This window comes from Chrysemys picta, chromosome 4 (genome assembly GCF_011386835.1).
Source record: "Chrysemys picta bellii isolate R12L10 chromosome 4, ASM1138683v2, whole genome shotgun sequence".
Lineage (NCBI taxonomy): Eukaryota > Metazoa > Chordata > Testudines > Emydidae > Chrysemys > Chrysemys picta.
In genome coordinates, this window is record NC_088794.1 from 39,010,586 (window position 1) to 39,035,107 (window position 24,522).

General features: G+C 45.3%; 1 protein-coding gene across 15 annotated transcripts in view; it reads left to right on the plus strand.

Moving 5' to 3' along the window:
• Positions 1-24,522, plus strand: part of SLC22A18 (solute carrier family 22 member 18) — a 152,935-nt gene that overhangs the window by 104,124 nt on the left and 24,289 nt on the right. For all 15 annotated transcript variants that reach the window (XM_065594694.1, XM_065594693.1, XM_065594696.1 and 12 more), the window contains 3 exons: positions 8,458-8,573; positions 12,987-13,094; positions 21,137-21,237. In XM_065594694.1, the coding sequence (XP_065450766.1) occupies positions 8,458-8,573; positions 12,987-13,094; positions 21,137-21,237 (325 nt within the window). The remainder of the gene's footprint in view (positions 1-8,457; positions 8,574-12,986; positions 13,095-21,136; positions 21,238-24,522) is intronic.

Sequence of the window (24,522 nt, forward strand, 5' to 3'; positions counted from 1 at the left end):
TAAAATAACATCCTCTTGAATTAAGCCTTAGTTTCTCATCCTCCACACATGCTAGTTACTGTAGTTTTCACTGATCATGGAGTCATTAGGCATATGCTGGGTCTTCCATTAATGAAGGGCTGGTCCGTCCCCTCTGTTTTGCAAAGAACATTGGCATATTACTTGGAAAATGACGAAATTGTGACATTGTTACAGTGCTTTTTTTCTCTTGGCTTTTAGCAGAGTGGATTTGAGAAAAAGAAGAGAAAATTCTTTCACCTACAGCTGTCCCCTTGCTCAAGGCTTAAGTGTTTGAGCAGATAGTGCTGGAACACAATCAAAGGAGTAGTTAAGTCTTCTTAGAGCACTTCAAGGAATTTGGAGCTGTCATGAATGCGAGCTTTATTCAGCATTGTTTTGAAGTAGGAGTGAGTCACTAAAAAACAATTTGTACTTTTTCCACACTCAGCTTTGACTTTATTAAGAAAAAAGGAAAGAATAAAAACAATTCCATTTTCTGGAGAGACATGCCTTGATCACTGAATCCTGAAATGATAAATGGGAATGGCAACCTTCTACAAAGAAATGAACTATGGCTACTATGAATAATACACTGATTATCCACAGCACTTTGCATTCAGAGCCAGGAGCAACTGCTGGAATACTAAGCAGAAAGTGACTGAATTTACCTTACTTTACACGGACCAGTCTTCAGTGAACAACATGCATGCTTTCCTCATCGACATATTTTTGATGTTGAAGCTATTGAAAGGGAAAGACTAAACTTTAGTCTACAATCCATTTGATTCCTTGAGGGATAGCGTACAGTACATGCCCTTCACTGCATCATCCCGGAAACTCGGTGTATTTTAGGAGTTACTGTTATCTTAAAATGTTTACAGATGCTGCTGAGACATTAGATGGGAAGGAATTCAACCGTTTTCATCCAGCATTGATTGATAATATTTTCTTAATTCTTATTTTCTTTTATTAATGATCTGGAGGATGGTGTGGACTGCACTCTCAGCAAGTTTGCAGATGACACTAAACTAGGAGGCGTAGTAGATACACTAGAGGGTAGGGATCGGATACAGAGGGACCTAGACAAATTAGAGGATTGGGCCGAAAAAAACCTGATGAGGTTCAACAAGGACAAGTGCAGAGTCCTGCACTTAGGACGGAAGAATCCCATGCACTGCTACAGACTAGGGACCGAATGGCTAGGTAGCAGTTCTGCAGAAAAGGACCTAGGGGTCACAGTGGACGAGAAGCTGGATATGAGTCAACAGTGTGCTCTTGTTGCCAAGAAGGCTAACGGCATTTTGGGCTGTATAAGTAGGGGCATTGCCAGCAGATCGAGGAACGTGATCGTTCCCCTTTATTCGACATTGGTGAGGCCTCATCTGGAATACTGTGTCCAGTTTTGGTCCCCACACTACAAGAAGGATGTGGAAAAATTGGAAAGAGTCCAGCGGAGGGCAACAAAAATGATTAGGGGTCTGGAGCACACGACTTATGAGGAGAGGCTGAGGGAACTGGGATTGTTTAGTCTCCAGAAGAGAAGAATGAGGGGGGATTTGATAGCAGCCTTCAACTACCTGAAGGGGGGTTCCAAAGAGGATGGAGCTCGGCTGTTCTCAGTGGTGGCAGATGACAGAACAAGGAGCAATGGTCTCAAGTTGCAGTGGGGGAGGTCCAGGTTGGATATCAGGAAAAACTATTTCACTAAGAGGGTGGTGAAACACTGGAATGCGTTACCTAGGGAGGTGGTGGAGTCTCCTTCCTTGGAGGTTTTTAAGGCCCGGCTTGACAAAGCCCTGGCTGGGATGATTTAGCTGGGAATTGGTCCTGCTTTGAGCAGGGGGTTGGACTAGATGACCTCTTGAGGTCCCTTCCAACTCTGATATTCTATGATTCTATGATTCTTTTGCGTTTAATCCTTTTACCATGACATTGCTCCTTGATAGTACATACAGTCGTCACTTCTGTTTTCAAGCTTGTATAAGGACAGGCCTTCCAGATGGAAAACCATTTCCTCCCGCCTGTGGCGCATTATGAACTGCCCCAGGCTGCGAAACTAGTCATGTAATATAAATGTTTACAGCAGGCTGACTTAGCTTCAGTGGTTTACACAAAATATAAACAGTGTGTCATACGTGCCTTGTAAAGGCTCTTCCCCCCCCAGTTAGTTACTGCATGGCCTCTCAGCGTATGCCTGGTACCTCACACCCACCTCTAACCCCATGTTGAAATTATTATGAATCAGGCACTGCAGTTTATTAAAAGACGTCATCCCAGGTTGTGATGTAGGATTCCAACCCAGAATCCATGTAGGATACTGCAAAGACAGGATAGGACTTGATGGATCTGGTTTCTAAACACAGAGCGCTGCGTCAGATGGAGGAGGAACTGGTGGGGATGTATTCAGACATTTTGGGGAGTCTCTTTCCAGAAGGTTCTCCTTTCCGTCCTCCTCCTCCTCTCTCGCAGTTGCAGATATAGCAGAGGAGGGAAAATAGTGCATTTGAGATCAAAATGCCTGCCTGTCTCAGGCAAGAAAGAAGACGGGTTTTGTTGCGCTGTAACCATTGTTTTATGGACTGTTGGCCTTCAAGCCCCCTCAGTAAGCATTGTTCCAGTTGAGACCAGCTCAGCACTGCTCCTATTGACTCAACCAGGGTGAGGCATCTTTTGAGCTGACCTGGTAGAACTCATCATGCAAATCTCAAGAATCCTCCTGGCTCAAATGTAGGCAGCGGTAATATAAGGGGCAAATGTTCAATGAGTCCAGTCACTGGACAGAGACTCCACTGATGGCTGCAGGCCTCCCACCTTCTCCTGGAGAGGTTCATGAAGGAGAGAATAATGTGTCCTCTGTTCCTCAGAGGCCCAACTCCAGAACTTCAAGTCCAGAACACTTCAAACTGGTAGGCCAATAGGGCTTGTAATATCTGTCTGAGTTTTTCACAGCATGATGTAGCTGAAGTGGAGGGAAAAGGCTTCCCTGACTCAATCACCATTCCTCAAGGAGCTTGCTAAAACCGCCTGTCCCCAAAGCTTCCGACAGGTGACCCACAACGGATCAAGGGTGCAGAGACGGGCGCTGAGACTTTCACTAGGTTATTTGCAAATGGCCAGGAAGAATCAAGTCTCCAAAGGCAGCTAGAAACTTCATAAAATTACAGAAAACAGAGGTGAAAAAGACTTACTGGAACATCTAGTCCATCCTTTACCAATATAGGGCTCTTTTCTACAGGATTTTTACCCTCACAGGGTGAGCGTCAGGTCATAGCCAACAGAAAAATTATAAAGCATAGTCTTAGTCTACAAATAATAGTAATTGCATCTTAATTACTTACCTAACATGTGTTGTTTAATTCCAGGGGCCAAATTATCTGCTGGTGTAAATGCGCACTATTCAGTGGAATTTTGCCCATTTCTGCCAACAGACAATTTGACCCCAGGACTTCAGTCCTGGTATGTTTGCAAAGACTATTTGTCAGTTCAGTCCCATGGGTTTTATGTACAATGCTTCCAGGAATCATTGTACACACCCAATATGCATGGTCTGTTTCACACTCTGCCTTGTCACATAGCAGTGTAAATAGTTAGGTATGTCTTGGTAGAGTGGTATTTCCATAATCTGCTCTGCCGCCTCCAGTCTTCACTTACATAATCCACAGAGCAATCATAGAGTCCTAGAAGATCAGGGTTGGAAGGGACCTCAGGAGGTCATCTAGTCCAACCCCCTGCTCAAAGCAGGACCAATCCCCAGACAGATTTTTACCCCAGTTCCCTAAATGGCCCCCTCAAGGATTGAACTCACAACCCTGGGTTTAGCAGGCCAATGCTCAAACCACTCAGTTAACTCTCCCCCCAGTCATCGCAAAATGTTCAAGCACAATGAAATAGCAGTCGTTACCCTTGCACTCCTAAGAGAGAATGGAACCTTTCACGGGAATGAAAACTGTGCCAGGTGGCTGGGGAAGCTGAGAAGGGTGTCAATATTTACTTCCCTGAGTACACAGCAAATGCCATCCTGTGACCGTTTCCCTTCCAGGTCAAAGGCTTGATTGAAATGCAGAACATCCACCAAGTGCCGAATTTACCCACGAGCCGAAAAATTCATTCTGGAAAAATCTAAGGCTACTGCCAGAACTTTACCTTGTGTTTTGTTTCTTATTTTCATAGTTGTTCTGAGCAGACCCAGCGTTCTGGCCACAAAGAGCTGTCACTCATGTTTATCTTTTTGATCCAGAGGTACCCAAAATGGGCCCTGGATGGTCCATGGAGCGCTGGCATGTCACATGGTGCTGTTCTCAAATTTATCTCCAGTTATTAAATTGCAACAAAACACAGCTATAAATACATTATGTTCCTGGTCTCATTTTTCCATTAAACCAATTGCAGAAGTTGACACAGGCATGCTATTGGATTGTGAATGGGAAGGAGAGATAGACTGTGCGATCATGGAATGGAAGGGGAAGTGGCCTGGCAGACAATCCCTCTGTTAAAATGAGGTCCAGTTCTGAAAAATCTTGCTGATCCCTGGTCTAAACTATCTATTGTATCAGCCCACATATTTACAGTGTGCTCATTGGAATGTTTTCATATAGGAATAGAGTCAAGGTAAATTGAAATAACCCGATCCAGCTACACTGAAGTCAGTGGCAAAACTTCCATTGACTTCTGTAGAGCGGGATCAGAACCCCAGAGAATAAGCTGTTTGGAGCTGAAATGTCAACTCTGATTCTGAGGGTACAAAACACTGGTGAAAGGAACTATCCCCAACTTTTTCAAATGTGTGGATTTAGGCACCCAAATCCCTATTGAGGCCCCTAAATAAGGGGCCTAACTTTTCAGAAGTATGGAACAGCTGCAGTTCCCAATGAGATCAATAGATTCATAGTACGTCAAAAAATTAGCCCACTTATTTAAGTGCTTAAATTTAGGCACTTAAGTATCTTGTTACCTAATTCCTAAGTCTTTCATATCTGGGTCACCAGTTTAAAGACCACCCAGACTGGTAAAAACGGTAGGTAGTTATCTGATGGCTGTTTTGTGACTTATGTGAAATGAGTTTGTGGATCGCAGCCTGGCTTCTAATGCCCAATCACTACAACTGGCATCACTGTTGTTGGCTTCATTGGAGAAGCCAAAGGTCGAATGGGCTCTGAGACTGCTCTGCTCCTTTCTCCTCTAGAAGTCATCACCAGGTTCCTTTGGGTCAGGGTTGCATTAATGGTGTGGGTAGGGGAAGCTTGCAAAGCTGATCTCTTTCAGTATATCTAATGCTGGAGGTACCTGTCATGGCTCCATAGTCAGTGTTGAGTTCATGTTATGTATGAAGAATGCAGCCTATCCTCCCCAAAATTACAGTGCTTATAAAATTAATTTTCTGAAAATTTAGAAATCTGTTGATTTATTAACTAAAATCAATATAACTACATTACATAAAGAGTTCAATCTCTTGATCTGTCGATCTTCATGGGCACTGAACTCACTTCCTCTTTTTAAAAAAAAAGCTTACCTTATATAAGAAAAATAATGTGAAGTGCATTGTAATGCGCTAAAGAAATATGTTAGCTACAGTTATGGAATCCATCCCCTCCACATGAGAAAAAATAATGTAGCTATCAACAAGAATGGTGTAAAGGGCAAAGATACTTGGGAAATTAAAAATTAAAGTACCAAAAAGAAGTTATGGTTTGAGGGTGATATTTTCAGAGGCATCTTAGTGACTTAGATAGTTTTGGATAATCTTACTCCTGAGCTTTATATTTTCCTGAATGAGTTTTCAGTTTTTGCTACAGTACTCTGAAATCATTGAGTTTGGCCTTGTACAATTCCGTTTACTCGTTTGCTTAAGGCAAGTCACTTTTTGAGGGGTGGGGGATGCTGGTGTGTAAGATCTCTCGGGGTTTGTTTTTGTTTTGGGGGGGCGTTTCACCCCATCATCATGGCAAAGAATTGGTGGTAGATTTGGTGCTTGAGTTGGTTTACTACTTTGTTTACTTGGTTTTCAGAGGGAAATCCTCCATTTTTACTGACTGGTACCTGCCTTGAATCTTGTTTGGAACTTGAAAATGGAATATTGGCAAACAGGATCTTATAAAATCTCTTGCTAAAATCTTAACACAGCAGATGATTGATTTTTGTGGTCCTGGAGAACTGGTTGACATCATAAAGTCAGTTGTAACTCTCTGTGGTATATCTGTTTACATGAAGATGTTATTTAAGGCTGATATAATTAATAAATAGTGAACTAAAAGATTTCTTTTATTTGTGCAGTTGCTATCTACAGTAATGCCTATGTAGAATTTGTTCTTTGATGTTGTTCTCAATGTATTCATTTGAATCCTTGACTGTCCCATATTTTAATTTTAATAATAACACTGCAAGCTCTCAGAATTATTCAGGTCACACTTTTGTCTGTCTAGAAAGAGACCTGAGACTTATACAATTAGTACGGCTCGTTGTTATTCTGTGAGGGAGCTCATGGTTATTACTGATATCTCATGACATCAGCAATAACTAGGCATTAGGGTGGCAATCAACACTCTCCCTTATCTACACCATCATAAAAAGGCATGTTTTGCAAATTACAGCTACCACATGTCCTTTTGGCGCCTGTTTGCAGAGTAGGCCAGTTACTATGGATGAGTCTCATTTCGTACAATTCATGTGTAAGTCTATGTAGACTATTACAGAACCTGAAAAGTGATCTAGGGTGACAATCACTCCTGTTCAGAGGGCCAGCACAATGCCATTGCATCAGTTAAGCTGTTTTCCTAGTTTCTAAGGCCAGAAGTGATTGTGGTGATCATCTAGTGACACTGACCACCTGTATGACACAGGCCTGGAATTACTGGGTGAAATTCTTACATCAAGCCTACATCTTGTGATTGGGTTAGAGCATATGTTTTAGAAAGACATCTAGTTTTGACTTAGACTTCAAGTCATGGAGAATCAACCATGTCCCTTGGCAAATTGTTGCAGGGGTTAATTACTCTTACTGTTAAAAATTTAGCACCTTCTTTCTAACCTGAATTTATCTAGATTCAGTTTCCAGTCACTTATTATGCCTTTGTCTGATAGATTAAGGAGCCCTCTCTAGTATTAGAAATCTTCTCCCTACGAAGTTACTTAAAGATCAATCTCAGGTCACCTCTTCACCTTCTCTTTTGAGAGCTTAAGTGGAGCTTAAGCAAGTATTGTTGAGTTCAAAATGATAATAATCAACGCTATCCTTCCCCAGCCACAGAAAGCTGTCTAAAGCGTTTGTCAAGTGAGGCCACGGTGGCCATGTACGGCCACTAGGGGCTTTTCTTGTGGCCACAGCCTCCTGGGTGATGATTGGGGGCGGGAGGCAAAGCAACGGCCCCTCCCCTGGGGCCACCAGTAGTGGTTGTGGCTCCCCTCCCCCACCCGGAGACACAAAAGCTGGAGGAGCAGGCAGCCAATGAGTTCCCCACCTTCTCGGGGGCAGTGAGGTCAGGCTTCAGCTCTGGAGTGGTGGGTGGCAAGCTCCAGCCACGGGGCTTCAGGCTCTGTTCCCCGGCTGCATGGTGGTGAGCTCTGGCCCTGGCAATATATGGCAGATTCAAAATAACAATAACTTGGATCATTGGTGGTTGGGTGGGAAATAGTTTTGCTTTATTTCACTCACTGGAAGCCTTTTGGTTGTGAGCATCTTAAGAGATGATAGGGTACCAATCAAAGGTGCTAGTGTATACCTGTTTCTGGTCAGTGAGTGACAAAGTGGTTACCCTAAGATAAAAGAGGGTTTTGGTTTTTTTAAAATTATGTTTGTCATCTTACATGGATCCTATCTAGTGGTTTTGCATATCTAGTGTCTAAGCTTCTGTGTACTCATTGGACTAGATTCTGCCACTTGTTGAGTAGGATCTTCCTCCTGGAGGATTCCCACTGAAATCAGGTGGGCTCCTTGCAGAATAAGGCACTACTCAGTGTTAATAAAGGTGACAGAATTTGGCCCACTGTGGGAACGGGTTGATCATAATTAACAATTCAGTTGTTCCGTTGGAGAATCTCTAAGCAGCTTTGCTAAGAAAGCAATTTTTTCTGAGCTTTACAAATTAAAAAAGCACTGTGTTAATGCCTCAGAGACCTGTGGCACCTTTAAGACTAACAGATGTATTGGAGCATAAGCTTTCGTGGGTGAACACCCACTTCGTCAGACGCATGTTAATGCCTGTTGTTAATACACTACTGTAACATGGTTTGCAGTAAAATCCATCTTTGAAGGAATTAATGGTCAGATCATGAACACTCATATAAGGCCTCAATCCCAAAAACACTTGAGCACATGCATAGCCTTACTCACCATGACTTCATTGGAACTATTCCTGTTATTCATATGAGTAAAGTTAGGCACATGCTTAAGTGCCTGTATGATCACAGTGTTTCTAATTGAGTCCATTGTATGTATATCTTAATTGCTCTTTCTGTTCACAGCACATACTTTCCGTCGTATCTTGCGGTAGTGGCAAGTCTCATAAGTGCAATGATAGTTATGACCTGTATCCCTGCTCACACCAAACCAAAGTCAGAAGGACAAGCTACGCAGCAGCGTGAGTGTTTACCCTTTCTGGCAACTTTTCATCACTATAGGAATGTATCTGGGCAGTTTTAAATGCTGAGTGCTGATCCCTCATCCTCATCTGAGAAGACATTGCCCATGGTGCCAAGCGTATATCAAATGAGAAGGCTTTTTTGCGATGTTGATGATGAAACTATCTAACTGGTGTTCACTTGGGACCCATTCACTACTTGAACTCAGATTTCCAGAGGCCTAAGTTTGTTCCATTATCATCTGCTGTGCAACTTGGCTGCTTGAACAGTTCAGGGCAACGGCACCTGTGATTTCTCCCTCATAGTCCAGCAAGGGCACCCACTTTCAGAGTCCTGACTCCTTAGTTGTCACCCTCTGCTTGGGCGGAGACCCATGTCTCTCCCTCCCTCCTGACCCGTGTTTTTCCAAGCTGCACTGTTCTCTGACTATTCCCCAGCATGCAGGCTCCCTAAGCGGTCTGTTTTGCTTTCTCTTCAGAGGCTATAAAATGTGTAATTGCCCACAGTCATGAGGGCACTAAGTAAGCACATTTATTCTTAAAATAATAACACTCTACACGCATACTAATAAGCTTACCAGAGTTCACCCCAACACGGACTCTGGTAGGAGTCCATCCCTCAAACCCAACACTGGTTTTCCTGTAGTTACAAGGGCAGAACCAGAACCCTCATGAGTCTGTGATTCGCTCCTTTATATGGTTTGGGCCTGTATCCTTGGGACTCTGGAAACAGGTAATCAGCAGACAATGGATTTCTCCTCAGGGCATAGCTTTGAAAGGTTGGGTCCAGTTGTGGTAATTTGCATTCCCCTCCTCCCAAGTATTTCCTAGGAAACCCATTTGACTGAAAGTTCATTCTTATCTGGCAGATTGTTTTAAAGCAGGGGTGGGCAAACTATAGGGTTACCATACGTCCGGATTTTCCCGGACATGTCCGGCTTTTTGGGCTCCAAATCCCCGTCCGGGGGGAAATCCCAAAAAGCCGGACATGTCCGGGAAAATCGGGACATGGGGGCCGGCGGTCGGCAGGGCCGGGCCAGGGGCTCGGCGGTCGGCGGGGCCGGGCCGGGAGCTCGGGGGCTCGGAAGCCGGCGGTCGGCCGGGCCGGGCCGGGGGCTCGGAAGCCGGCGGTCGGCCGGGCCGGGCCGGGGGCTCGGAAGCCGGCGGGGCCGGGAGCCGGCGGGGCCGGGCCGGGCCGGGGGCTCGGGGACTCGTGGCCGGCCGGGCCGGGCCGGGGGCTCGGGGGCCGGCGGTCGGCCGGGCCGGGGGCTCGGGGGCTGGCGGTCGGCCGGGGGCCGGCGGTCAGCGGGGCCGGGCCGGGTCGGGCCGGGGGCTCAGAACCTGGCGGTCGGCCGGGCCGGGCTGGGGGCTCTGGGGTCGGCGGTGCCGGGCTGGGGGCTCGGAAGCCGGCGGTCGGCCGGGCCGGGGGCTCGGAGGCCGGCGGGGCCGGGAGCCGGCGGGGCCGGGGGCTCGGGGACTCGTGGCCGGCCGGGCCGGGCTGGGGGTTCGGGGGCCGGCGGTTGGCCGGGCCGGGGGCTAGGGGGTTGGCGGTCGGCCGGGGGCCGTCGGTCAGCGGGGCCGGGCCGGGGGCTCAGAAGCTGGCGGTCGGCCGGGCCGGGCTGGGGGCTCTGGGGTCGGCGGTGCCGGGCCGGGGGCTCGGGGGCCGGCGGTCGGCCGGGGGCCGGCGGTCAGCGGGGCCAGGCCGGGCTGGGCCGGGGGCTCAGGGGCTCGGGGCCGGCCGCGCCGGGCCGGGCCGGGGGGGGGCCGGCGGTGCTGGGCGGGCTGACCCAGGCTGGAGACGCCGGGGGGGGGAGGGGCCCAGACTGGGCCGCGTCTCCTCCCCCCACACTCCCCTTACCTGCTTCAGGCTTCCCACGAATCAAATATTCGCGGGAAGCAGGTGAGGGGGTGGAGATGGGGCGGGGACTTTGGGGAAGGGGCGGAGTTGGGGGCGGGGGCGGGGCCCCGTGGAGTGTCCTCCTTTTGGAGGCTTAAAATATGGTAACCCTAGCAAACTATGGCTCACAGGCCACATCTGGCCCTCCAGCTGACTTAATCTGGCCCTTGAGCTTCTGCTGGGGAGCGGGGTCTGGGTCTTCCCCGCTCCTGCGCTCCAGCTGGGGGTTGGGGACCACTCCGCACGCAGCTCCCGGAAGAAGGGACATTTCCCCCCTCCAGCTCCTAGGCGTAGGGGCAGTCAGGGGGCTCTGCACACTGCTGCTGCCCCTGCCCCAAGCACCACCCCCGCAGCTTCCATTGGCTGGGAACTGCAGCCAATGGGAACTGCAGGGGCAGCATTTGTGGACAGGGCAGCGCGCAGAGCCGCCTGACTGCGCCTCCTTGTAGGAGCTGGAGGGGGGACATGCCACTGCTTCCAGGAACTGCTTGAGGTAAGTGCCTCCTGGAGCCTGCACCCCTGGCCCCCTCCTGCACCTCAAGCCCCTTGATCTCAGCCTGGAGCACCCTCCTGCACCCCAGAACCTGTACCCCCAGCCAGAGCCCTTACACCACACACATCCCAGTGCCCCAATCTACTGCCCCAGCCTGGAGCCCCCTCCCAGACTTCAAACCCCTTGGTCCCAGCCTGGAGCATCCTCCTACACCCCAAACACCTCATCTCCAGCCCCACTCCAGAGCCCTCACCACCAGCCAGAGCCCTCAGTCCCCCTCCCACACTCCAACCTCCTGCCCCAGCCCAGAGCCCCCTCCCGCACCCTGAACTCCTCATTTCTTTTCCCACCCCAGAGCCCGCACCCCCAGCCCCAATTTCGTGAGCATTCATGGCCCGCCATACAATTTCCATACCCAGATGTGGCCCTTGGGCCAAAAAGTTTTCCCACCCCATTTTAAAGAGTCCTTTGACACTCATAACACTTCTTGGGTTTACAGTACTCACATTTCCCTCCTAGCAATATGGCATACAATTCCACAATTATACATAAACATTTGCACTTGTGACTGCAATGAACTTCTAAGGCTTGGTCTACACTAACCCCCCAAATCGAACTAAGGTACGCAACTTCAGCTACGTGAACAACGTAGCTGAAGTTCGAAGTACCTTAGTTCGATCTTACCTCGGTCCACACGCGGCAGGCAGGCTCCCCCGTCGACTCCGCGGTACTCCTCTCACCGAGCTGGAGTACCGCAGTCGACGGCGAGCACTTCCGGGTTCGACTTATCGCGTCCAGACAAGACGCGATAAGTTGAACCCAGAAGTTCCATTGCCAGCCGCCGAACTAGCGGCTGGGTATAGACGTACCCTAAGATACTTAAACGTAATTCAGTAAGGTTTAACTTAATTCAGTAAGGTTTGTCCAGGATATTGCAGGAAATTGCCATAGCTGTAACAGCTGCAACCCAGTTTGTTTACAGAAGTGCTCAATTCTCCACTGACATTCACCCAGCCTCCACTACTCCATTAAACTTAGAGTTTTCTCTACTTAATGCCCAGTCCTATGCATTCACTAGTCCCCTGTGCCAAATCACAGAAACTCTTTTCAGAGGATTTTTTTAAAACCCACTAATGCAAAAACAATAATTTCAACCATATGGATTACATTCCAGTAAACTCTTCAGATAACACGAAGGCCAGAAAACCAAGAATATTTACAGCTCAGCCTGAACACCGATTCTCTATTGTACATAGGTGGCTCTAGCAAGGGGATTATTGTGCATAAAAGGCCCAATGTGCAAGGCCTCCACATTCGGAACTCCCCTTTGAATGGGAGTTCTGTGCACGGTGGATCGAGTGGACAGCATCTTGGTCAATAGTGTCATGGGTGGAGTTTCAGCTGCTGTAAATCAGTGACTTTGATCGCTTAAGGCTGATTTATACGAGCTGAAGATCTGGCTTGGGTTATCTTTTCTTTAAAGGTGTCAGGCCTTGTAATTTATTTCTGTGTGGTATTTTATGGTGCATCGTCTTTCAGACTTTGGTTCTATGTCCAATCTTCACACACATTTTCCAAGTTGTATCAGTTGTGAAAATCTATGTGAAGCTAAAATAAAAAAAGATTTGGGATGGGTGAGAAGGTGGAAATGTCATGAGACTGTCCCACTGTGTGTCCAATTATAAGGGCTGGAGGGAATGCTAAAAGGGAAAGGGCTATAGGTTTTTGAATCATATGCAGCATTGTCCTCTCCCATCAGCTCTGCCTGTCTCTGACCCACACTGCAGATGTCTATTGGATATTCTGCTTTTGCTCTGCACACCAACATCCCCCTGATGGTAGTGGGGTTCCATGCACATAGAACCAAACCCAAACAGGCAATGGAGAACCATGATGCAGAGAAGAAGGAAGAAATTTTCCCTGTGGAGAGTTGGTTGTGAGTGTAATAAGAGAATGTATCGTTTCTTGTTTCCTGCTTCTACTCCTTGTAAATAGACTATTATTTTGTCCGTCATTTTCATAGGCACATCACAGTCCAGTGTATTTAGTCTCAAAGAAATCCTACGCCTGCTGAAGCTTCCGGGAGTAAAGGCAGTGTTCTTAATCAAGGTCTTTTCCGGACTCCCTACAGGTAATTCTCTGTGGTCATCGTAGAATTTAAAATAACAACTATAAATCCAATAGAGTTGCTTTTCATGTGTATCTGAAAGCCCTTTATATTTGCTCATTGGTGAAGGAGAACGGAAGCAGGACTATTTTTTTTTCTGCTGGAGCTATTCCATATTCAGTGTTGCATATTCCAGCACAGGCCACTCACAATTATATAGGGTCCAAATCTGAAGTTGAATTTATAACAAATTTCCTGCCATGGGTTTTCGTGTGACTTTGGGCAAATCACGTATTATCTCTACCTCAGTTCCCCATCTGTAAAATGGGAATAAGGAAACTTTATCTCTCCCATCCTTTGTTTGTCTTGTCTATTTAGTCTGTAAGTTCTTCAGCTCAGAGAATGAACTAGACTGTTTGTGCAGCACCTAGTAAAATGGAACTCAGTTGGGGCCTCTAGACATTGCTGCTGTTGCCAGCACAGAGGCCCGAGGACAGCAACAGCGGGGTTCGTTGCCTGGTGTGCTTCGCGCCAATAAACATACCGGGGTGGAGAAGCAAACAAAGTTTATTTGAGATCTCAAAGTGGTGCAAGGAGACAGGCAAGTCTCAGATTAAGCACACTAGCAAAAACAGTTTCTCTCTTCTTATACATTTTACAACTAAGCCCCCGCTCTCTCCCCCTCTCTACTACCCCCCCCATCTCTCCCTCTACTCCCCCTCCCCTCTCTACCGAAGGCATGTTTATACATTTAAGCCGTTAAATCATTCTAGGGCTATAAATCTAGCTTGTTAGTAACACTCCTCTAAACTGTTATCTGGTCTTGTTTACCCTTAATTTATTACCCCTTCTCCAGCTAGAAACAAGCAAACCTCATCATTATCGCTTGGTACCTGGTATGAGGGGGGGGGGGGGGGTTTGTAACTGATAACTGGCTGTTTACACATTCCAATTTCTGCCCTTGGCTTTTGAGGCCGATTAGAGTTTAAACATGGAAGAACTTGGTTCACTAGACCTACTGGCATCAACACTGCAATACAAATAAAATAATAAGAAAATAATGATACATTTTCAACAATGAGAAGAGAGATTGCTGGACCAGCAGCATTCATTCATGTCTGGCTGCATTCATTTATACATACATATAGGGAAGCTGACAGCTTTTATGACTTCCCCTACTATGCGACTGTTTTCAGAGTGGTAGCTGTGTTAGTCTGTTTCAGCAAAAACAATGAGGAATCCTTGTGGCACCTTAGAGACTAGCAAATTTATTTGGGCATAAGCTTTCATGGGCTAAAACCCACTTCATCAGATGCCCGGAGTGGAAAATACAGTAGGCAGATGTGTATATATATATTCAGTACATGAAAAGATGGGAGTTGCTTTACCAACTGGGGTTGTCTCTAACGAGACAATTCAATTAAAGTGGAAGTGGGCTATTCTCAACAGTAGAATACCAAGGGAGGAAAAATCACTTTTGTAGTGGTAATGAGGCCAATGTAATCAGGGTGGCCCATTTCAAACAATTGACAAGAAGGTATGAGTAACAGTAGGAGAAAATTAGTATGGGGAAATTAGTTTTTGTAGTGACCCATCCACTCCCAGTCTTTATTAAGGCCTAATTTGATGGTGTCCAGTTTGCAAATTAATTCCAGTTCTGCAGTTTCTCATTGGAGTCTGTTTTTGAAGGTTTTTTGTTGAAGAATTGCCACTTTTAAGTCTGTTATTGAGTGTCCAGGAAGATTGAAGTGTTCTCCGACTGGTTTTTGAATGTTATAATTCTTGATGTCTGATTTGTGTCCATTTATTCTTTTGCGTAGAGACTGTCCAGTTTGGCCAATGTACATGGCAGAGGGGCATTGCTGGCACATATCACATTGGTAGATGTGCAGGTGAATGAGCCCCTGATGGTGTGGCTGATGTGGTTAGGTCCTATGATGGTGTCCCTTGAATAGATATGCGGACAGAGTTGGCAATGGGGTTTGTTGCAGGGATAAGTTCCTGGGTTAGTGTTTTTGTTGTGTGGTGTGTAGTTGCTGGTGAGTATTTGCTTCAGGTTGGGGGGCTGTCTGTAAGTGAGGACTGGCCTGTCTCCCAAGGTCTGTGAGAGTGAGGGATCATCCTTCAGGATAGGTTGTAGATCCTTCATGATGCGTGTTGTAGGAGCACCAGTGATCTGTATGCTATGTATAACCTGTATGCTCAAAAGGTCTGTTACACTTCCACCGCCCCTTTTGTCTCCTCTCCCTCTCTGAATACCTGTGAAGTGGCTTTCCCCCTCCCCCTCCCTCCTGGAATGCTTCTGGGATGAATGGGCTGGTTGAACAGCTGGAAGATCAGAAGAACTTCCAGGTAGACAAGGTGTCTGGGACTCTAATTAGGTAGTGATCACACACCCAATGCATGGACGCTGCATGGACGCTGCCGGAGGTGGAGTGTGACCAACCTGGCGCAGCCAAGGCATCTCTAGTCGCAGGCCATGAGGAGCAGATCCTTAAAAGGGGAAGGGGCCATGTGCTCAGGAGTGCACTCACAAGCTTGTACCTCCCATGAGGACCGCCTGGCCAGTGGTTCTCCGCGTTGCATTCCATCATGCCTCGGGAAGACTTACCTTCGTCACATCGTCCATCACTGCGCTGTGGGACACTTACCTTCAAGGATCCTAACATCTCCAGTGCTGTGCCTGTCCTGGGAGCATGAGTATGCGAGTGTGAGTGTGACCCCCACCCTTCTTTTGAGCTTAGCTATCAGAATAATAAACGTGCTGCTTTCTGCCAAACTGTGGTGGGTCATTAGTCCTCCCTAAGCTTACTAGCTGGCCCAATTTCAGGTAACAATGCACTGGAGAGGTTTTAGTTGGGGGCTGAAGGTGACGGCTAGTGGCATTCTGTTACTTTCTTTGTTGGGCCTGTCCTGTAGTAGGTGACTTCCGGGTACCCTTCTGGCTCTGTCAATCTGTTTCTTCACTTCAGCAGGTGAGTATTGTAGTTTTAAGAACGCTTGATAGAGATCCTGTAGGTGTTTGTTTCTGTCTGAGTGATTGCAGCAAATGCAGTTGTATCTTAGAGCTTGGCTGTAGACAATGGATCGTGTGGTGTGGTCTGGATGAAAGCTGGAGGCATGTAGGTAAGTATAGTGGTCAGTAGATTTCTGGTATAGGGTGGTGTTTATGTGATCATCGCTTATTTGCACTGTAGTGTCCAGGAAGTGGATCTCATGTGTGGACTGTTCCAGGCTGAGGTTAATGGTAGGGTGGAAATTGTTGAAATCCTGGTGGAATTCCTCAAGGGCTTCTTTCCCATGGGTCCAGATGATGATGTCATCAATGACTAGTGTAAGTAGAGTAGGGGCATTAGGGGATGAGAGCTGAGGGAGCATTGTTCTAAGTCAGCCATAAAAATGTTGGCATACTGTGGGGCCATGCAGGTACCCACAGCAGTCCCGCTGACTTGAAGGTACAAATTGTCCCCAAATCTGAAATAGTTGTAGGTGAGGACAAAGTCACGAAGTTCAGCTACCAGGTTTGCCGTGACATTATCAGGGATACTGTTCCTGACGGCTTGTAGTCCATCTTTGTGTGGAATGTTGGTGTAGAGGGCTTCTACATCCATAGTGCCTAGGATGGTGTTTTCTGGAAGACCACCAATGGATTGTAGTTTCCTCAGGAAGTCAGTGGTGTCTCGAAGATAGCTGGGAGTGCTGATAGCATAGGGCCTGAGGAGAGAGTCCACATAGCCAGACAATCCTGCTGTCAGGGTATCAATGCCTGAGATGATGGGGCCTCCAGGATTCCCAGGTTTATGGATCTTGGGTAGCAGATAGAATACACCTGGTTGGGGCTCTAGAGGTGTGTATGTGTAGATTTGTTCTTGTGCTTCTTCAGGGAGTTTCTTGAGCTGATGGTGTAGTTTCTTTTGGTAACCCTCAGTGGGATCAGAGGGTAATGGTCTGTAGAGTGTGGTGTCAGAGAGTTGCCTAGCAGCCTCTTGTTCATATTCTGACCTATTCATGATGACAACAGCACCTCCTTTGTCTGCCTTTTTTATTATGATGTCAGAGTTGTTTCTGAGGCTGTGATGGCGTCCTGTTCTGTACGGCTGTGCTGCTTATTAATGAATATTCCTCCTCCTCACTGAATGGTACAACCCTTTCTCCTCCCATATGTTGTGTCAGGAAGCAGCTGGCCCGCCTGTGCATGTACAAATAATCTGCTCATCCTACTACTTCTGACATAAGGAGAGGGGCAGAATCTAATGCAGTGGTCACAATCTTTTGTAGGGGACAGGGCCCTGAACTCAGGAAGGGATGACCTCAATAATTTGGTGTGCGTTTTTCACTTGGAGACTCTTGCGGGTTCTTTCTGCTAATTGTGCAAATGATCAGTACCATCCCTCTGGACTATGCAATTTCAAGACTTCACTTTTGTGTGCCTAAAGATATTGGGAAAGTGCCAATTTATGGACACAGGAACTGTGTTAGGTGGATGTGTGCACAACTTTTGCAAACTCTCAAAAAAGGAGGAGGCCCTTTTAAAAATGATTCTTGATGTCTAAGTAACATTAAACTTAACTTGCATATCAAAGCAGATTTACTAGGAGTGGCTGAAAGAGAGAGATGGCATTTCAGCCTTTCTGGGCTTGACAAAATGTTTTTAATATTCCCTGGAAAATGTCCTGACATATAATAAACAAGACTCACTGTCTTCTATAGGAATCTGTAAGGAAGTTCTGCGTTTCTCTTCTTGCATGCACTTGGCATTGACTGGAGATGCTGAGTTCTGTGTAGTCTAACACCCCTGTCCAAAGAAAACCCACTGGAGAAAAGAACAGTATGCAAGGAAGGCCAAAGGAAAAATGCAATTCCCTTAACTCTTCCAAAAATGTTACTTGCCTTTAACTACACTCGCCTAATGGAAAATTCATAGAATTATTCTGTTTTACAAAACAGGCAGGATTGTAAAGTGATATTTTTAAGGGGATTCCTAATTTCAAGGTGTTGCTTATGGTATTATTTTTAACTTTTAAAATGTCACTGTGTAACCCTGAGGCTGTAGTTCTGTGCCATCTACAACATAATGCCTCATATGTACCACATGTAGCAACTTTCTTCCAAAAGAATCCGAAGATGCACTTTATATCTCAGTATTAGTCACCCACTGCCGAAATGCATCATCCTATGGGGTGGAACATGGCAGCCATTCTGCACAAGCAGCAATGTACCATATTTACAGGGGAAAACAAAGAATAACAATGCCATTCAAAAACTAAAGGGGAACTGTCAGGTAGGCAAAATATAATTAATTAAGATGGGATTTGGACAGGACACAGTGGCTAATATTCTAACACTTGAAAAAAAATGTCATGGGAACTTTTAACAATCCTGAGTGCCTAGGGTCTCATCTTATGTTTCATTGGAAAGACTGTCCCTCCAGAAGCACAGTGCCACACTGGGAAAGTAGCTGGTTGACACAGAAGAACTCCACCTATTAAATCTCTAGCAGCATCTAACTTCACTTTTCAGGTCTCACATCAAGTTACTGACCTGATGATTACAGCCTGAGGTGATTTGGCTGTTGTCCACTTATTTGCACCTCACTGCTTGAGGCTAAACTCTCATCTACCTTCATCTCACTACTGCAACCATATAATTATATTAGTTAATTCGTCTAAATTACAGACCTGCTTCTATTTACATTGTAAACAAGTTTGTAATGTATATAGAGGCAAGTCGGCAGTGGTTACTCACTAAAATTAACTTATGTGGGCTAATAAGTACCTTCCTAAGTGAGGTACATTTAAGGCAGGGTGGTGATGGACAGATGGGCTGGTATAGTTTGGGTACCTCTAATAGTGGGAATATCTGCCAGTCTAAGAACAAGGTGGGGTATTTTACTACATGACAGTGCTTCATTCTCAACTTATGCGGGGGGAAAAATGCCCCATTAAAATGCAGTAAGTAAAAGAGAGAGAAAGCAAAACCGACCAAGGGTAAAATGTTCAAAAGTGTCTTTGGGTCCAGATTTTCAAAGATATTTTGGCGCCTAAGGATGCAGATAGGCCCCAGTAGGATTTTGCAAAGCACCTGGGCACCTAACTCCCTTTGAAATCAAGGGGACTACAGCACTTCTGAAAATCCCACTATTTGCCTATCTGCATATTTAGGTACCTAAATACCTTTGAAAATTTAGCTGTAGGTCATTACGTGAGAGTCTAAATCACCTTTCCAAAATGGACTTATGAACTTAGGCCAAGATTTTAAAAAGTGACGAGTGATTTTTGGTGCTTCAGTTTTTGGGTACCTAACTTGAGACCCCTTACAAGGGCCTGATTTTCAGAGGGTGAATGCTCAGCACGTTCTGAAATTCAGACTCCTTTAAGGTGTGTGAAATTAGGAACCCCAAAATTGAGACACCCCAAACCACATGTCATAGGCCTAAATCTCACGGAAAGTCAATGGGACTTAGTTTCCTAAGTGCCAAAATCACATTTGAAAATGGGACTTCGGAACCTAAGTCACTTAGCCCCTTTTTAAAATGTTACCCCAAATTTCCCAGTTTTTATTGAGTCTCCCAAGCCATGTATACACTTTATACTGTGCAAGGCTCATCACTTCTTCTTCTTGGACCAGATTTTCAAAAGAGGGCACAGACAGATTTTCAAGAGCTCAGTAGCCACAGTTTGGTCCAGATTTTCAAAGCAGTTCAGCTCCCATTTAGGCACCTACATAAAGGTCAATTTAAGTTTTAAAAAATGTCTTCTGGAAGCCTGGCCCTGACTGTGAGTGCTCAGCTCCTCTGAAAATTCTGGTCATAGTGAACACACCTTTCTCCCCACTCCTAATGCTAGCCAATAGCTGTCAAATACATTGTCTAGCTTTACATCGCAAGCAGTGTAAGGTGGACAGTGGATGGAACTTCAGCAGCCATCTTAGTTCTGTTGGTCAGCCAAGACAGACCACTGGAAAAGTTATGAATTGATGTGGTCAATAGGCCAGATGTTCATTGGGAGTGAATTGGTGTACTGTAGTTCCACTGATTTACACCCACCGAGGAACTGGTCTAATATGTGTGACAGTACGCTCTGTACAATATAGCCTTTAGTAAACATCTTGTTTTTGTGGACTTCCATTGAAAAATATATTTCCCTGTCTAAATGCCTCTAAAGCTACAAGTGAAAATAATCTAGTTGTATGCTTGTAACAGGTGGACAAAGTGAACCCCTGTGAGTGTACAGCATTATAGACCGATAATTATTATCCTTCTCAGCGTCACAGGAAATGTGGGCAAAATCCTTCTGCTGTAGCTGAGTTAGTGAGTCGTTTGCCAGCAAACTGTCATCCTCAGACATCCTTTGCTGTACTTTTATTTTGTGGCAAATATCTACTTATTATGTACTGGTCTGTAGGTGTGTGTGTGTGTGTGTGTGTGTGTGTGTGTGTGTGTGTGTGTGTGTGTGTGTGTGTGTGTGTGTGTGTGTGTGTGTGTGTGTGTGTAAAATACAGTAATTGAAAAGCAGGCCCACTGTGGGCTGAGGCCATCCATGCTTCTTTGACTGCCTCTCTGTGCTGACAACATTAGAGATGCATGAGAGACAGAAACTCCACGTACCAATGAAGTCATTCACCCAGTGCACAGTGAAACCACTGTATTTAATCTCCTGTCCCTAGACTGTTTCTGAGACCCCAAATCCAATGGTGAAAATCTGAAGTTAGGCAAAAAGAATGAGGAATTATCCCCTGGTTACAATCTTGCCTGAACAAAAAAAATTTTTTCTTGTGCTATCCTAAAGGTTAGCATGTCTGGCCTAATAAAACCTTGTGAACTGCATCCACTAATCAGCATGATTGTATCTAACTTCCTCTAAGTTACATTTTTAAAGGCAATAGTTGAAATGGTGAAAGATTTTTTTTTTTAAACCCAAAGTATATTTGTCTGCATTCAGCATTAATGTAGAGCAACTCCACTGCCTTTACATCAGTGATAACTAAGCAGGGTGTGGCCCTTTACTTGCACTGTAAATATATTCCAATACCCATTAAAGGTATTTTCTTTTTAATACACTCTATAGGTTTGTTCCTGGTTATGTTTTCCATCATCTCTATGAATTTCTTTGGGCTGGAGGCAGCACAGACTGGATATCTGATGTCCTATTTTGGTGTTCTTCAAATGGTAAGTGGACATGACAATATAATCAGACCTGCTGTATCTGTCATGTGGCAGCCAAGTGCTCTCAGGAGAACCTCCACTTTTTAGCTAGATTCAATTAGTGCATATGGGCAGGTCTACGCTATCACTTATGTTGATATAACATATGTCGCCCTGAGCGATGCCAGTTACAGTGACCTAAGCGCTGTCCACACTGGTGCTATGTTGGCGGGAGATGCTTTCCTGCCAACACAGCATCCACCTCTATTGGAGGTGGAGTAATAATGCTAATTATCCCGTCCGCATAGAGCGTCATCAGTGCAGCTGCGCCGATATAGCGCTTCTAGTGTAGACTAGCCCTAAGACACACAGCCCATAGCAGTCAAGACTTTGCCAAGACCTGCAAAAGCTCCAGGCAACTGATCCACCAGGTGTGCTGAAGAAAGTCCCACCTGCTTCCTAGCTAGTATCTAATCATGCACTTAATCACCCTTTCTGCTGCAGTAAACTAGGATTGCTTCAGGCAGAGGATTACCATTAAAACCATTTGGGTAATACTTGTGAAATGTAATTCTTGGCTGTGGATTGCACTGACTAGATAATTTGTCTGGAACCTAGAAAATAATTATAAATAAGCATTTCTTCCACTCTTTTGGATAGTAGTCGAGAATGGAGTGTCTCTGGAAAACGTTCTTCCACTTGACGACTTTTGTCATTGAGTTTTAGGCCATGGATGCAGTCCAGTGTTGAACTGACATGTTGTCCTAGCTTGCACAGCAAAAGTGTAGCTCTTGCTCTAAACTCAATGGGACACATCCTTAGCTGGTATAAATTGGCAGAGCTCCATTTACTTCAGCAGAGCTCTGCCAGCTTATGCCAGTGGATGATCTGACCTAGTATTTTTATAGCGGCCTTGAATACGGAGAAAGGAATCCTATCCACTCTGTGGAAATGAGCATGACTGACTAGTGCATTACAAAAACTGTAACGAGGAAGAAATTGTCAATGGAATACAGCCAGTAGGAGAGGAGAGTGAGGAAGTGGGAAGATTCAGCTATGCTAGTTGGTAAAGGAGACAAAATCAAAAGGTACTGTACTGTACCAAAGGGTACGTCTTCACTACCCACCGAATCGGCGGGTAATAATTGATCTATCGGGGATCGATTTATTACGTCTCGTCTAGACGCGGTAAATCGATCCCCGAACGCGCTTCCTGTCGACTCCGGAACTCCACCAGAGCGAGAGGCGGTAGCGGAGTCAACGGGGGAGCCGCGGCCGTCGATCCCGCGCCGTGAGGACCCGAGGTAAATCGATCTAAGATACTTCAACTTCAGCTATGCTATTCACGTAGCTGAAGTTGTGTATCTTAGATCAATCCCCCCCACTAGTGTAGACCAGCCCAAAGTTTTCTCAGAAGAGAGGAAGAGACTTAAGCAACTGCAGAAATATCAACAGTTGATTTATAGGTAAAAATGAGAGTTAAGTTCTACCCTAAATTATTGTCTTGGGTTTAGAGCATTGAACTAGGGCTTAGGAAATCCGAGTTCAATTCCTGGCTCTGCCACAGAGTTCATGTGTGACTTTGGACAAGTCACTAAATTGCTCTGTGCCTCAGTTTCCCTATCTGTAAAATGGTGATAGACAAAAGAACTATCATTGCTATTTTACACTATTTAGATTGCAAGCCCTTTGGCAGGGGGGACTGTCTATCACTGTGTGTCTATACGGTGCTCATGATAATTGGGCTTCGGTCTTGGTTGGGGTCTTTAGGTGCCACTGTATTTTCTAATACTGATAATAATTGGATTTCTATGCTAACCAAAGATCTGGTCCTGCAAACAATTACTGCTGGCTATAGTGCTTAATAATCAGGCATAGTCCCACCAAAGCCAATAAGACCATGTCTATTAGTAAACTCTATACCTGCTAAGTGTTTGCAGATGTTAATTTTTTAACAGAAATTATGTTTAAGCAGCCTTTTTGGTAATTTTTTCCATCCATGAAATGGAACTATGCTGCTTCATTGACTGTATCCTTGAACGCATCATTCTGCACATCACAAATACCATGGGTTTTGTGGGCTGCAGTGAGACTTCAGTTTTTTGTGATGTCCCATTGTGGGATATTGGCATTGAGCCAAAAGCACCAAGAAAATTCTCTAGGGAAGCAAGCAAATAATGTTAAAACTGGTTCCTGTGCTTTCCCAACCCCACCCCTCCACCAGCCTGATTAGTAAGAGAATCCTATTCAGAAATCTAGGAACAAGTCAAGTTTGATTTTTTTTTTTTTTTTACTTTGTAGCTAACTTTTACAAGTTTTAGGTAAGCAGGACCAAATCTTCAGCTGATGTAAATCGGTGTAGCTCTACCACCTGAGAATCGGGCTTAAAATATGCTGATACTTAGCAAGAATTGTGTTTTCTGTTCAGATCAGGTCTTTACATAAAACAGTCCAAGGTATCTGATGTAGACAGTGTCCATAATGGAGTTGATTTTTTTAATTACTTTCTACTGAATTTATTGCAGGTGTGCTAAGTCTGTCCAGCAGAGCCCTTTTATTTGTGTACCTACACCTTTCTTTAGATTGGCATTTCAGATATATTTGTTTCTGTGGTATAATGGTTGATATTGATATGCGTGTGATTAAGGTGCAAGTGAATTCCACCTCTCTAAATGGATGAATGCTGATGAATAACTGCTGAATGGACTCCCTACTTCATTGGGTAAATTAAAGCCTTATTCATAACAAATGTAATGTACTTTTCAATGAACCACATCAGTTTGATCCTCAGCTACAGATTAGATTTCTCGTTTCCTTATTTTGCTCTCTATAAAATGTCTGTCTAACTTGCTTTGAGGAGCTCTGCAGATTAAAGATGATGCAGGAGACTCCCTTTTATCCATATGTACGATCTATGGTCCTGTGCTTAGTTCATTTTCAAGGAATAGAGTAGAAAGGTAGATGCTGACATCACAGAAATGAATGAGGGGGGGAAATCAAGCAGTGTTTACTTTAAATCTCTCAGTGTATATTCAAAACAAAATGGTTTCGTTATAAGGAAAGCCAAACACACACCCCCATTGTGTTTCAGAAACAATAAAGCAGCTGGTCTACTGGGAAGAGAACAGCATTTGTTGTTTGCCTGTGTTCTTTGCACACATTCCACACACACAGGGGCTAGAGAAGGGTGCAGATTTGCAGGAGGGAAGCAAGTGACGGTATGGCCCTTATCGACCCACCCAGTCCCAAAAATGCAATCAGATGCAGCATTACCAGTTCTTGCAATTTTATCATGAGTCTCATGATATC